Source organism: Rhopilema esculentum, unplaced genomic scaffold, assembly GCF_057945365.1.
Source record: "Rhopilema esculentum isolate cy_ngs unplaced genomic scaffold, ASM5794536v1 HiC_scaffold_34, whole genome shotgun sequence".
NCBI classification, from domain to species: Eukaryota; Metazoa; Cnidaria; class Scyphozoa; order Rhizostomeae; family Rhizostomatidae; genus Rhopilema; species Rhopilema esculentum.
Window position 1 is genome coordinate 322,209 of NW_028300845.1, and position 16,346 is coordinate 338,554.

The following is a 16,346-nucleotide window of genomic DNA, read 5'->3' on the forward strand; positions in this document are numbered from 1 at the left end:
AATTTGAAGAAAAATGCAGAATTATGGGTACAATTTTGTGGAAATATTGCAAAATTATTAGGAGGGAGATTCAGCATCAACAAAATGAATATCCAAAATGATTTTTCATGTGCTTTAAAAAATTTATTTGCTCTGCAGGATAATGGGTATAGTTTTCATCATGTTTGCGGAATTATGGATCACATTTTTTCAGACATTTGCGGAATTATTATTGTCCAAAATTTTAACCAAAATGGCACGTCCCGTCCAAAATTAGGCATAGTTCCCCCCCACCCCCCCCCCCCCCCGAGGGCAGACACTATCATACACGTGAGCATATCAGCAAGATCCATACATTCAGCTAAAATTCGACAAGATTCAAATAAAAAGTGAATCCCAGGAATATCTCTTGTTTTTTTAATTCGTTTCACCCATTGCCCAACAATAAATAAGAAAAACAAAATTTAAAATTATCAAAAAATCTCTTACTTTCAGCGTTATCTTCAGAAGTATTTTCGTTCTCTGATCCTTCAAGTCCCGACGTTTCTGGTGCAGGCAATAGAGAAAAGGTTTTCTTTAATTTCTTCCTTTGCTTTTTTCTTTGCTTCGCAAACGCTAAAAGGTTCTCAGCTCTCCTAAGGATCGGAGATGGTGATCTTGAAGACACGTCACTGACCTCGCCATCATTGTCTTCTTTTGGGTCTGGTAGGCCGCTTTTATTGACGTCCGATGTTTCCAAATCGCCTGTCCATAAGTCATCTTCATGCACACCGACAGGGGGCGTAGGTGGAATAACCGAAATCTTTGTCTTTTGTCCCTGGGAATATGGGAAGAATTAAAGTTTAGTTTTAGAAGTTTAGTTTAGTTTTAGTTTAGTTACAATTAGAACCTTCCCATGCATAATCAGGACGGAGCAAGAATCGAGCAGCAGCCTATACATTAAGACCCGCGTTAAAGAAAAACATGGAAGAAAATTGCATTATTGCCTTCCAATTGCTTCTTTAGTTTATAATTGCTTCTTTAAGAAACGGAGCCTAACATTCTCGAATGTAGGACATAACTATTTAATGTGATAGCTCGACTCAAAAACGACGAGTCTTCACAAAAAATGAAAGATATAACAAATATTAACAGACTTACAGGCACGAAGATACAAACGACGGAAATATTATTGTTGATTGAAATCCAATTTGTCTAAGCTTGCACCCAGTCTTCAGTCTATAATTTTAGTCAGAGCAACTGTTCGAAGAGCTTATCAAAGTAGCACAGTCAATGAGTCTGGGTAAACAAAAAAAGCGGGATTAAAAAAGGCAAAAAACTGTTAATAACAATAATTCAAACCTGGTCTCCTTGATAATCTTGGGAAACATCACTGGGTGAAATCGATGGATTATCGTTATCATTTTCGGTGACTTCATCCCCAGTTTCGTCTTTATCATCTACTACCCCGTCTACATCATCTGAAGTCCTTTTTCGAAATCTCCTACACAGTTTTCGTAGTTCAAGTGGACCCACAGCCTGCAAGCACAAAAGAAGCTCGCCGCTTAAAATCATAAGCACCAATCGTGTGACTTAAACGACAAAAAGATCGCAAAAAACCTTATGATCCAAAGAAGTAACTGTAAAAACAAATCTAAATTGCATTATTCTCATAGCCACAATCGGCCTCTACATACACTAAAAGAATAGCTTCTGGCTCCGGACAGCCAACAGTACCAGTGTCCGGTAGTTATGATTAAGCGGACAGTGGAGGCAACAAGGACAATTTATGGTAAATAGATCTTACCTGGCCTAACAGTGCATTTTGCCAAACTCGGAACAAGGCAGTGTACGAATTATCTCTTGAGACAAAAGATGTGAAGAAATACTGAAACAAAGATAAAAAATGGGATATGAGGATAAGTAAGATCGCAAAGTAAAGCAATGATAAACGCTATACTCAGATCACTGGTCACATATACAAGCATAATTAAACAACATTGCATAAAGGGATTCAATGGGGTGAAACACATTGATTCTTGGACTTGAAAAATCACATCAAAATCAATGACGTAGACATTGAAGTAAATCCCGGCAAAGGAAAACTTTTAAAATCAAAGGGCAGCACACAGGCTGCATTTCTTTCAACACAAGTAATTTGTGTTATAGAGCAACTTGCTTGAAAAATTATAAGATTTTTATTTCAAAGAGCATTGTCCTCTGAGCCAACCTTAGTGCCAGATATCACCAACCAAACTCATCATCAAAATTATTCATGTAAGAATCTTCAACACTACAATTCCAATATACACCTTTTAAATTGACCTAAGAATAAATCTAGATCTTGAAAAAGTAGGTTTTCTCTGCGGTCATTTTCTTTACTTTGACACTTTTATATTCAACCTCTTGTAGCTAGTACTCTCACAGAAAAGCAATTTTTTTCAAATTATAAAAAATTCTTCTTTTTAAAAGAAGAATCAGGTTTTTGTTCGAAACTAGAAATTACGAATTATCAGGCAGTCAGATTTCCGGACTGATTGTACAAATATTGTTGTTGCCGAATGAAATCAGACTTACCCTGTCCCTACTTGTGCTTATTCTTATGGCGTTGGGTATTACTCTTGCAGTCTTCTCTTTTGTAATTGCAGTTATTTCATGCCAGTTAATTGTTTCCTAAAACGATATACAAAATTTCCACATTTTAGAATTGCTAACTTCTGTGCCAAGAACTGAAATATGTTTCTCAAGGATATGTGTCTCAAGCAAAGAATAAAACTATCAAACAAATTGAAAAAAGGTCCTACGAATAAAACAACTTACTGTAAATTGAAAAAGGAAACATTTCATTTCTAACTATATCGTCCAAATTTAGTAATTTTAAAGCCATACACATTGAAAAAACCAAACATCACAAGCAGCAATGCTCCCTCCCATTTGGAATAATTTTGGTTTGTTATGAAATGACACTGGAGACTTTGAAGTGCGTTATTCGATTGACTGGTATGATATTTGGCCAAACTATCATCATTTTTCTAGGGGGAAGGGAAAAGTAGCACTTTTGAAAGGAAATGAACAAACTAAAACACAACGAGTTGGATGTTCCAAGCAATTTTTCTTGCACAACAGTAATGAAGGACAAACAGAACAAGTGAGCTTACGAGGGTCTCCCATCCGAAAATATTTGCATAGAAGCACATCCAATTTTGAGAAAGGTAGACACGCCCATGAACAAGGATGTCTCTTTGAAGTGCACAAGAATAATCTAGAAAAGGAAGCAACCAACTTAGATAAAAACGATCGCATAAAAAATCCATCTCGTTAAATATATACAAAAAATTTGTCAAGAGTACTCGAGGAAGACACAGGTACATTACACACAATTTTTTACTTTCCATCGGGCGATGTTGCAGACCAACTTACGATTTTGCTTATTATATTGAGGGCAGGGACGCTAAATCAATGCAGAAGTTCGTTACATATTTAACTATAAAGGAGGCACTCATTAGAGCGAGGCACTCATCAGAGCGAGGCACTAATTAGAGCGAGGCACTCTTAGAGCGAGGTACTCATTCGCAAGAGGGGGGGGGGAGTATTTCCAGGATTTATGGTATTGCAAATTGATACTTGCTGCTCCTAAATATGAAAAGTCTCTCGCGATGCAATGCATAATACGTAACCCCCTTTCAAATGAAGAGAGTACACAATGTGTTCAAATGCGTCCTGTTTCTGTTTTATAGAAACCAAATTGTAGATGAGAGAATTCCAGAAAAGTTTTTGCAATTTTATGCGACTTGTCAGTGAATATATATAAAGATACGCTTCAAAAACTTTCAAATTAGATCTTGTTAGAAAAAAAGCAGACTTGCCAACGATCAGCATCTCCTCCAGTGGAAGATCCTTGAAAATTCTCTTGAAAAGAGCACATTTTGATTTGAAGGACGCTCCAGACATAATCTAAGATCCAAGAAAATTGTCAAGAATTCTTCGTCAAGTTATCGAAAACATAAAAAACGGCAAGTTCAAACCAAGAAATTCCGGTACATGGAGTATTTCTGGATCACGTTAGTCATAGCCTAATACAATACAGTGAGTAATCAATAACAGAAGGCCTAAGTGCATACAGTATCATTCAGTATCAAGTACAGTATACTAATTGCGAACAGCAGAGTCGGCTTTACGCTAACCACAAATCGACCAAGATTCTGAGATCAAAACCAACGTCACAAAAGTTTCACTTCTTTGTCGTCTCCAACTGCTTCCAAAAACAAGTACAGACAGGCATAAAATAAGGAATTATGGCCAAAAACTGGTGACCAAAATGATGACAAAGTTTATAAAGAAAAATTGGTAGTCAAACTTATATATACTCGGAATATTGTAGTTCTGTTTTGTCCCAACAAGAATCAACGGATTTAAGAATTTCAAATTGCAAAAGTAAAATATTCTTTTGCCTTTGCCCTTACATGATTTATTTTGCTTGAGCAAAAGTAACGATAAAACTCTTTAGCATCATCAAAGGGGATAAATGCATCTCATTAAAAACGTACAGGGGGGGGACATGCTGGATGCAAACAAATGTACATGTGCTTGAATTGTAATACATTGCACAGGGTTTTCTATCCAATAAATAAAAGACAATGACATGGAATTAGAGATTTCATCATATTGAAAGGTAAATTACCTGTGATATTCGCTTGCCTCTATGACCTTTCCTTTTGTCCTTGGCATCTGAATCCGATCTTCGTTTTGCAGGGCTCAGACTTCGAAGTTTAGACTTAATGTTAGCAGCTGCATCGGTCGCTTTGGTATTCGCATCTGAAAGCCTGTTTAAGGAGATTTGCATATCGTTATCAGAGTAAATACGAATCAAGATAATTTAGCAAGACAAAAATAAGAATCGGTAGAACAGATGGTAGCTCGACAACAGGGAAAACACAGTAAAGATTAATTCATTTTACATCATCGATCATTTTCAATCTTTTGGGCTTGGCAGTGCCTTGGCTGATAAGACTGGTTTTAAACTCAACTTGTAAGTTGATTGGCCTATAAACAAAGATTAACCAACGTCGTCTACAAAAGAACTGAATAAAAGAGATAATTTGTATTCAGTCAAGAGTTACTGCCGGATCAAAAACTTTGTTATATTTCACATGAAATAAAATCTCAATGTGTGCGCTGTTTATCAGGGAGGGCATTTATATTCATTTCAAGAGAAGGCGTTTATTTAAAGGAGGCGTTTATTAGAGAAAATAGGGAGGCGTTTATTAACAGTTCGAAAATCAACACAGGCGAATATGTACTTATTTTTTTAGGGGAGGTAAAAGCCACGTTTGGACCTTACAGAATTAAAAAAATATATCAGAACTCATTTAACGAGAAAGATTCATTTTTAGGGAAATAAGACAGTGAAAATATGGGGAGGAAATCTACTGGAATTCTAGCTAGAACCTTTAAGTTGAAAAAATGACAGCTACCATACCATCTTGCAGAATACGTTACAAGAAGGCAAAATTTTGTGGTATTCAGACCGGTATGACCAAGCTTCAGCTTCCGGTTTGAAAACAAGCTATTTTGCATGAAGTGGAGAATATATTGCATTGAGACCGTGTTCGGAATGATAAAAAGTTTTTAAAGACCGTATTTCAACTCAATTTAAATTACCTTTTACTTATTAAATGTAAAATTTAATGCATTGAGACCGTGTTCGGAATGATAAAGAATTTTTAAAGACCGGATTTCAACCCAATTAAAATTACCTTTCATTTATTAAATGTAGAATATATTGCATTGAGACCGTGTTCGGAATGATAAAGAATTTTTAAAGACCGAATTTCAACCCAATTAAAATTACCTTTCATTTATTAAATGTAGAATATATGGCATTGAGACCGTGTTCGGAATGATAAAAAGTTTTTAAAAACCGGATTTCAACCCAATTAAAATTACCTTTTACTTATTAAGTGTAGAATATGTTGCATGAAAAAGATGTACGGTATGATAAATTTTAAAGACCTGACATCTACCAAATTAAATGTAGCTATTAATTATGAATTGAAGAATCCGCTGCATGGAAAAATTCGAGCATACGGGAAAATGGACTTTTTGATTTTTAATTAAAGAAACAGCAGGAAAGATGAATTTGTTTAACAAATAGCAGAAGAGCGGGTTGTCTTTTTGTTCAATAAAACAAAGAAAATTATAAAGCAAATTACTCCATGAAACGGCAAAACCTGCCACCAACAGGATCAACAAATCGCACCCTGGAAACTCCATTTCAGCAGAAAATTTAAGTTTACTTTAACAAAATATATGACTACCCTGAAACAAGAAACGAGAAAAGAACGAAGGCGTTGAAAATAGCTTGGGATGAAACAATTAAGATTAGATTTCATAAAAAGATAGCTATTTAAAAGTGAAAACCTTTATTTTTCTAATCTCAACTTTTATCTTCGTATGCTGAGAAAACAGGACAGAGCAAGATTTTGGAATAGACGAGAGAGCAATAAATGTTTTAGATGGATAAATAATCAAAAGCTAATTCATCAGAATGACAATCTGTCGATGTTTTACATAACAGGCATCCATGATTTTGTAAATGAACAACTAACCAACTTGCACTAAGCGCAAACCTAGCAGAAAAATCAAGAGTCGTAACTCACAAGGAGTCAAAGCGGATGTGCAGACTGCTTAACGAAGCTGCGGTTGGAGCACTGACCGGTTCATCGTCAGCAAAATCGACCACCGTCTCGCTCTGAGTTGAATCAAATATACCTTGTTTGGCATCGGCTTCATTTTCGTTTGAAGCGCGATTGCCTTCCATGTTGAATGGCAGAGAATTTGCGCTGTTTTCCATGAAAGCAATCGAAGTCGACCTGCTCTTAAATCATCCACATAAACATTTGAACAACACGCACGGTCTGCAAAGACTTTTCTGATGTTTACACGCCCCGTCCTTTTATATCAGTAGTGTCAATTCGAATCTCGCCAGTTATTCGCTGTCCTTGCCGCAGCTGCTTCTCAAAAACAAAAATTACGGATACCAGACGATAAACCAGCATGCATTAACATCAACACCCGGTCAACGGCAAAAGCAGATTAATTCCTTCGAAGCTGTTTTCCTCTTGCTGACGGTCACGTGTAGCTCCTATTTCACAATACTTCCTTCCAAGATCTCAACATGATGCAACAAAGTAGAAAAAGCGATAGGGCTAACACTAAGCCTCCTTTACGATAAATTCATACAATCTATCAAGCTTCCCGTAACAATGTACTGACAAAATCAATCCGGTACATGATATAAATAATGCGTCAATGAAGCAAAACAAGAAAAACTGTCTGTCCCAAGCGAGGATTGACAAAGAGATCACGAAGAGCGATTGGCTTCTTTATACTAAACAATCACAATTCTAGTTGAAAGCCGAACACCTGTCATGTCTAAATAATGAAGATGGCCCATTGCATACTGCGGCAATGTCAGCCTGCCAATTAACTGGTGACAAAGGAGGCCTACAGTGGCAAAAAACAGGATTTAAAATGAATATAAACATTTGCAGATCGATTGTTTTTGACAAATGAGTTTGAAAGAGCTGGCTATAGGAAGACGCAGAATCATCATTTATAATTAAACAGGGAAATAGAATGTTCACCTACTAACATTCACCAGAATAATGACAACTTAATTCATAATTTAAGTAATAAAATATCCTCTTACTATGGAAAGTTATGCAACAAGAACTCAGGACAAAAGGGTAAGACATCTATGATACGAACAAACTGTTTTGACTGTGGCTTCAAAATATAAGCGCCGCAAAGAAGCAGACGTGATCTTTCAAATGCGTTGAAAATGATTGAATGCAAATACAAATGTTGACTTTTTGGGAAAGATGACAGTTACTACTTAGGAGAATCAAACAGAGTTTGAGGTAGACAAAGATCAGCGAAAGCATGCAGCAGATGTTTAAATAGACTAACTATAGGCATTATACGTCTAAAAATATTGCAAAAATAATGCTAGAAACAGGAAATTGTAGCTCGTGAAACTAAGGTTGACATTTTACAGCAAAAAAGAAACACTGGATTTGATGCTATTGATAGAATGAAAAAACTGTTGCAGCATTGTATAATATTCTTTTTCGATATGAAACAGACAAAAGTTGTCAAATAATTTTAGTAAGATGCGTTGACGTAATAATCAAGGTGTATTTCACAACAGCCGAATAGCTAGCAAACGAGAACGATTAACATAAAAGAATCCAACAAGGCTAAAGGCGGACACTGTTATAGAATGATATAACTACAGACAGGAAACATGTCTGTAGTTATAACAAACGTAAAATAATATCTAGAGGATGGATTCTTTAAAAACAAGAAGATATTACAAGAAGATATTTTATGTAAAAGAGAGAATACAAAATGCGAAAGAACTCGCATATTTTAAAACGAGAAAGTTTTGCGCAAAGACTGACAGACAATGCACAATTAAAAGCAAGGAAGATGATTTTGCAGTGGCATTGATGTATCTTGAAAATCGAACAAGAAAGATAATATATAAAGGAGAGCAAACTCGTATATTTTAAAGCGAGAAAGCTTGGCGCAAAAACTGACAGACGATTCACATAAAAAGTAAAAAAGAGGATTTCAATTAACATTGATGTTTCTTGGAAATCGAACAAGACATGAGGGACTCCGTGAATTAACTGTTTTAAAAACTAAAAGGAAAGAAAAAACACCAGTCTCCACTAAAACATTGTATGGAAATGCATTAAAACATATTAAAGTAACTTGCAACAAATCTAACAACAAGCTGCAACCTTAAAGTACCTTTGAGCTATTGGTAACAGAGTAAAAACACAACCCAAAACAAGTTCTCTTACAGCATTTGCACCACTTTGTCTGACAGCACATATGCATTGGGCATGAAAAAATGTACCATTTAAACTATATAAAAATCAAGTTATAATTAGCGGCAGCCTCCCCAGTAAGCTTTCCTGGAGGGCAGTGAAAATTGTAAGAACAAAATATAATCGTGTATGTGTGTTTTTAATTATGGTTTCTAAACAAATTAAAGGTATCAAGTTACCTAAATAAAAATTTACGTATAACACACAGGATCTATCTAGAAGGTCAGATCATAGGATAATCTAGAAGGTCCCTGAGCAATAGGAAAAAGTTATAGCAAGCAGGCAGGCAAGCTCATTTTTCTAGTAAATAAGCAAGATGAAGCTTTGTTTATACATTCCATGGATTTTCTGGCATCTATGCACCCTTAATGTCAGGACATGAGCTCGTTGGGGAGATGAACAAGAGAGAATGTTTCATTGAGTGAGTAGGCCCTCCATCCTGGAGTCAAAGAGCATGCACATGGAACAGAGTCACTATTACACATGGGTTCTGATTCCAGGATGGAGGATTGCCTCATTCCTTTTAAGAATTTATCTCATTCATCTCCCCAACTAGAGCCCTCAGAGTACATTTACAGTATTGGCAAATAAAAATCTCAGTACAGTAGGAAGGATAGAATTATGGGGGCACTATTGCACCACATAAAAAGAGCCAACAAGTATTTTTTATTGAAAACGAAGGATATTCATAATTTTCTTGGATAAGAATTATGTCTACAACTAAGGAAAATTTTCATCTGTTCTCTAACAGGACTGCTTTTGTTTCATAATCTCCACAAATATCTTAATGACAAACTTAGCATTTAGGATCCTTTGTGAAATTACTACATTAATAGCATGCTGCGGTCTAAGAAAAATCCTATTATTCATTAACATCTCAGGCTCAGAGGCGATATGGAAGAGGAATATCCATTTGAATGATTTCGGTGGTATTTATATGTCAAAGTGGAATTTATATGAACAAATTGATAACGATGACAGTTGTAATTATTATTAAACACTTACAGCACTAAAACAGCTCAATTTATACAGATCTGCCTCTTAATCAGATATTGTCTTCATATCTGAAGATGGAACCCTTTTCATGCAAAAACTCACTGTTGGATTTGAAAGCAACACTGATGAGAACAGTATGCAAAAATCCAAAAAATACAGTGACTTTATCAGGGAACAAACCAATGTGTATCAAGCATTCAATGAGATCAGCTGCTTTGTAGATTCAAGAACTAAAAAGCCATTCACGAGCATGGGACTAGATCAAAGTCAGGAGGACTACAACTAAGACATCAAAGGTGATGGAGAGATTTTAGTTACAACAGAAGATGAGTAAATCTGCACTGTTGGATGGTATGCAGATCTGAAATGGCCCATGCTGCTGCTGAGTTTGAGTTGTCTGAGAAAATAAGAACCAATAAACTTTCATCATCATAAGAAAACCCCTGTCTTTCAAAAGTATTTCTTGAACCATGTCAACAACACACCATTCAGTGATTCATGGAGATAGCTTAGTGCAGAACAACACCAGAGATGTTATGGATGATATAGCTATAGAAACTGTTGGCATCAATAAAGAGTTCAGCAACAAAGCATATGAAGAATTTGTTAAAGAGACCATCAAAAGAAATAGAGGATCATTCTAAAAAGAACAAGTTTCTCTAATTTAGCACAATGTAAAGTGGCAAGTAGCCTTCCAGATCAGACATCGAGAGGAAGTCTTTGAAGAATGATGTCTGAACCTTTTTTTCAGATTTTCAAAGCAACACAAACAAGAGAGTCAGCCTTTGAAACCTTATTCAGCCATGAGAACAGTGCAAACCTACCTTCAGTAGCTTGGGATGGTTTAGCTGTGTGCTCTCGCGTAGGTAGGCCAATTTTACAATCGTTTGTATGTAAGGGAGGTTTGCAAATTGTATTTTATTATGTAGTAAATTTAAATAGGCTTAATAATTCCCTTTCAAGTTGCCTAGTGTATTCAAGAATATTGGCCTATTTTTCTGCACTATTCAAACACCATTACGTGCAGCTCTGTGCTCACTTTCTTCTATGCTGCCTTTGGAAAAAAGGCTTGGAATTCATCCCACAAAATATTCATAGCTTCATGTAAAGCACTATGTGAATATTTTCAACATTCTCTGTCATCATTTTGCATAAAAGTTTCATGTGTAGTTGTTTCCAGTTACTTCCTCTTTACTTCAGGATATAAAGTAAGGAATTCAGCAAAAGTTATTGTGACATTAAGTGAACACTTTCTTTATCGTTTTTACCGGCTGAAAGGATATCATAGTACCCTAAGTTCTTATTCGTATGAGCTATGATTGAGTCAATTTATTCAATAGCCCCGGAACTGGTCGCTTTTTCCTTAACTCAATCAAGACCCTGCCTTAGTGTTAATCTGTGATGGATGATGTCGTATTAGATTTGCTTCAAACCCATTGACACCACACAACTCTTGAATCTATCTATTCTGCCTAGTTTCACCCAGCCCCGCCCTTTAGTAAAAGAGAATACCCAATTGAGAAAGTCACGCTATATCAGTGGATTGGGGATGGAAAAGGGTAACGGGAATTTACTTGCCTCACTGGCTTGACCTTGTAGAGGCTGCGATATCAATAAGAGTACTGATAAAATGTGGATGCAACCCTGAGTAAGAATGCAGGGGAAGATGCAAATGTGTCAGAGTGGAGTTAAAATACACAGGGCTATGTAGATGCAATGGTGACTGAAAAAGAGACTCACTGTGTTGCTTTGATTTTATATAATTAAAACCATGTCAGTATTGAACAAGGTGTCATAGTTGTTTTGTGGTTATGTGCTCTGGTAATGCTGCTTTAAGTTAAATGCCTTGGTCTTTAGGTAACTAGATTTAGACAAAATTTAGTGAAATTATAATGAAATTGTAGCTTGAAGTTCTTTTCTGTAAAAAAGAAACTTTGAGAATGTGAAATATTTGACTCTCCTTCTTATTTGAAACTGCACATGTTAGTCCGTATTTGTACCAATTTTAATGCCTTTTGCTCATAGTGCACAATAGTTTAACCATCATTCCACTATACTAATCCCTTTGCGAGAACATTTGGAAACTCAGTTTCAAAGAACTACATTAACTATAAAAGTCTAGCTCACTAATATTTTGGCAAGTAATGATTCGCTTGTTGCCCTTCTCCAAGCCCCATCCACTATTTCCGTCTTCGACTGTCAGAGACTGAGAGACAACTTGGAAAAAATTCTCAGTTGAGTACCCTGTGGTACATACATTTTCTTTGCCAGGGAAACAAATTACTTTTGAATTCTGATATGTTGAGCATGTTTTTTGGTTTTTGTTTTCTATCATCTTTATCTTCTATTTTAGCCCTATGTGAAATTTAAATGAAATTAAACTGGTTTGCACAGAGAGGGAAGTGCGATGAATGGACAACCGCCAGGCACGTAGGCCCATCTAACACATTGAGCTTGCTTCAGACAACTCCCTCTCCTTTTCGTTAAATTTGAAATTCTCATAAACAAAAGAGCATAAAATTCATTTTCCTGCGCTTAAGAAAGTAAATAAAAATACCAATGTGGAAAAATCGCCACGAATTGGATAAACATACTTTTTTGTTTCTTGTGATTCTAAACTGGAAGATGACGAATGTGGCCCGATGCTGGCCACAACAACATCGTCTTCAGGATTACCGTCTGCATTACAGTTTTCTGTTTCTTTACTTTCACTACCATTACACGTTTCGAAGCTCTTTTCGTCTGCTGCAGCATCTTCCATCTTTTTAGTTGGCCCTTGATTGAAACATAAGAGCAAATAATTAATTTGTATTCTTGTATCACTACCGCTTCTCTATCTCCTTCACAGGGGTTGATGGCAGTGGTCTAAGTTTTGTGGTCAGTTTGGGTTTCGTGAAAAATAGGAACAGGTTTTCAATATCGTTTCTACCTTTGATTTTTGAAGACATTCTGCAGGGGGCAAGCCAAAGGGCAAGCCAAGGGGGCAAGCCAAGGGGGAAAATTTCCCCAGGGCCTCCAGTTCCGGGGGCCTCGTAAAGTATTGAGTTCCATTATAAGCATGATATTAGGCAAACGAAACAAACGTATGCACGAGTGCAAGAAAATGACTGCAATAAATAATGTGAAGGTATTTTAAGGCAATCTAAAGACCAATTTTCTGTTCCCTTCGCCCCGTCTTTGGGTTTTGCCCAAGGGCCTCCAAATCCTCTCGGCGGCCCTGCTTCTTACATTCAACATTTTCAGGGATCGTGGTGCCTTTGCAATTACAATCTTGCCGAAAAAAATTAAAAATATGTTTTCAAAATCAAGTTATACGCATTACATACAATAATGTATACTGTAAAAATAGTGAATGAATGTCCCCGTGTGGAGACATTATCTTAAAATACTTAAAATGAAGTGATCGAGACCTTCAGCGATTTTATATCCCCATAAATTAGCTTTATGTGACAAAAAATATTCTTTATGATATAGTTTGCTGCATAACAGAATACATGGTATGGTATAACGGAGTTTTCCTTACCTGATAATAACTTCCTTGTCATTTTTCTTACACCATTCTTGAAAACGTCAGTTCTAGTGTTTTCCTTCATTCTAATAAAATAAAAGATTTTGGGCTGTATTTATTCGACTCAGTTCTGAAAATTCCATCTACATAGATAGAAGACGTAAAGTTTGATGTACCGCGGAGGTCAGTGTCCGCCTCTCCAATAATTTCATAAGATTTTATCTTGTGAATCGCTATCAAGTATCGAAGTTTGGTTTTCTGAGCACCTTGTATGCAAATGTCCAAGTCAGCCTGTGTTTGAAGCAGCTCGATCAACGTATGCTCACAGCAGAAAGGCTCTGACTCTAAAAAGATGATTTTTAAAACATGGTAGATCGTCACAAAATTGGAAAAAACAGAGTGTTTTATCCTTTGTACGCGAACATGTCATTTTTTAACCTCAATCATCGGCTAGATCGTGACAGTTAACGTTTAAAATCTGAATGAACGGTACGTATTTTTCCAAGTCAATATTTGTACGCTCTTGGTTTCCAGTACTTGTTCCAGTCTCCAGTTGGCATTCTCTTTTAGATAACGGTTTTAAGGCACAAGGTTTTTTGCCAGTGCCCTGTTTTATTCAGCTGAGGCTGTCACAACTTTCTGAGAAGGTGTGCTTGTGACTTACGTACAGCTTTAATAGGGCAAAAGGGGGCCGGGTGACCAGTTTGATTCCGTTATGAGCAGGAAATTACCGCGTGGGTGAGGGAGAGGGTAGCAGTAAATTTCGAATTTAGAAATGCACCAAATACACTTTTGCCTCTACAATAGGCCACGTATTGTCTGGGATCAGAGTCTTGTCATCTGTTCTGAGACTGGGGTCCTGACAAGATTTTGCCCCGCAGTGAAAATTGCTTTGTTGCGCCTCTATAGTATTTTTTGTAACGCTCGTGTATAAAAAACGCTGAGCTATACATAGACAATTTATTTCCCTATCATACTTCATATAACCGTAGGTATTATGTATGCATAATGTTGATTCAAAATAGACATTGATTTTTGCTTGCTCGATTGATTAATTCAGGAGAACCCCCCCCCTCCCCCCTCCAAAACACATATCGCTTATTAATCGTTACAGTTACACCTGTTGATGTCCTTTTTTTAAATTATTATGACCAAATCTCGATCTGCAATCCAAATCTAGATCTGCAATCTCAACCATATTTCGGTAAAAACGTACGCTTTGTAAAACTTTACTCGATGAAAAGTAATTGCGATTATTTCTCCACATTTCAGACATCCTCCATGTATTTTTACAAACAGAAACTGTAATACATTTATTTTATCAAGAAATTAAGCTCCAAGAAAGGTTTGCCTTTTTGCATTTTATTGGTATAATAAAAGGTCTTTTTTTGATTCCAGTCAATTTTATATCCAGACCGACAAGTGCATCTTTGGTTCAAAACAATGACCTCCCCCGACTGTAAACGGGTTTTAGCCATATATAGTGGTTACTGTGAACACGTACCTTTTTCTTTCAATTCTCACGATTTATCTTCAAACGTTTTCAAGGTGACTTTCAGCGCAGGATTCGCTTTATTTGAGAAGGACTGAACCATTTCTGATAGAATGAAATCCGATAATAACATGGTTCGACTGCGTGCCCTATTGTACGATCGTTCGATGCTGTCGGAACAATGAAGTCGTAACCATGCACAAGCATTCGACCGGTGATCGATGCCCGACTTGGTTGGCGATCAACATGTTACAAAGATGTCTCGAGGATCTTGTTTGTGAAAATTTCTCGTATAAAAGTTAGTAATTCTATTATTCCTTATAGAATTTTATGAAAACAAGGACATAAAATTGATAATATCAAACTGAATAACCGGACCGGGAGAGAAGAAAACAAAGCCGTCGGAAGTGTGGCGCTGGGGTGCCGGGGGGGGAGGGCTGGTGGGCTGGTGGGCTTGGGGGGCTCCCCCAAAATGAATTTCGTTCCGACGACATTCAACAATAATTTCTGTGCCTGGAAAGAACTTAGGGACGCTTCACATAGACATATATCCAAGATAAAGACTTTTAATAAACAATAAAGGTATTCAGATTGTAGGGACAGGTTGATGTTTCAAAATTCTCTCCAATTTGCATCTCTACGTTTCTTCTTTATGATCTACAGTAGGGGCAGACGAACGTTTTGAAAAAAGTGAGGGGGGGTGGAGGAAAGCTCACTCTGTTCTGATAAAGAGGATCGTTGTTTGCCAAAAACCGGGGGAAAAGGAATCATGAAGGTTATACCTATCATGTCACATGGTAGTTATACCTTGAATTCTGTTTTAAGCACCCGGGGGCTTAATGGTTCTGTGGGGGATCAAGTGAATGACCCTGCGCTGTACAAACGCCTCGTCCCTCTAATAGAGACGAAACTCCAGAAAGGTTCCCGGTTCCTTGTTAATAATGTATAAAAAGACAAAAGCGAAAAGGCACTGCGAATGTTCTATTTATTTACTTATGAAAAGACTCCTTGATATTGCGAACTTTACATTAAAACGACATATTCCATGAGTGAGATTATTTCTAGCGTGGCGTTCATCTTGCGAGTTGTGTCTCTCTTGTCTGTCTGTTTCTTCGAATCTGTTGAATTGCATGTCATCAATCACATGACCTAATCGATCTCCTTCAGGTTCTCAGCACTTTAAAGGGGAGCTTATAAGAGAGGGGCTAAATTGAGAGAGGAAGCTTAATAAATATTTTGTAATAAAATAACCATTTTAAGTGGTAGAATTACTTTTATTTGTGCAAAATAAAAAACATCAAACCAGGGTTCTACCTCAATGATATAGTTATTGTCATCGTCATCGTCATCAATTATTTTTTTGCGTCTTTATCCGTCTGAGTGCAAACGTTATTTTTGGTAAAAGGCTCGCACATGGCCCATGCTTAAATACACATTAAAATTTTGTCTTCGGATCGGTCAAGACTGGAAGAAACATGCTTTGAATTTCGAT

General features: G+C 36.7%; 1 protein-coding gene across 3 annotated transcripts in view; it reads right to left on the reverse strand.

Moving 5' to 3' along the window:
* The window catches only part of LOC135684238 (protein Aster-C), a 31,774-nt gene that overhangs the window by 14,467 nt on the left and 961 nt on the right, over positions 1-16,346 (reverse strand). Inside the window, exons 1-10 of one of the 3 annotated variants that reach the window (XM_065199702.2) lie at positions 14,867-15,082; positions 13,378-13,448; positions 12,449-12,629; positions 4,640-4,781; positions 3,825-3,912; positions 3,117-3,220; positions 2,536-2,631; positions 1,766-1,846; positions 1,321-1,497; positions 469-796 (exon numbers count right to left, since the gene is read on the reverse strand). In XM_065199702.2, the coding sequence (XP_065055774.1) occupies positions 469-796; positions 1,321-1,497; positions 1,766-1,846; positions 2,536-2,631; positions 3,117-3,220; positions 3,825-3,912; positions 4,640-4,781; positions 12,449-12,629; positions 13,378-13,447 (1,267 nt within the window). In that variant the 5' untranslated portion in view covers position 13,448; positions 14,867-15,082. Of the gene's footprint in view, positions 1-468; positions 797-1,320; positions 1,498-1,765; positions 1,847-2,535; positions 2,632-3,116; positions 3,221-3,824; positions 3,913-4,639; positions 4,782-6,617; positions 8,811-12,448; positions 12,630-13,377; positions 13,449-14,866; positions 15,083-16,346 lie in introns of those variants that run through there. The other 2 variants (XM_065199703.2, XM_065199704.2) reach the window with 2 other exon arrangements.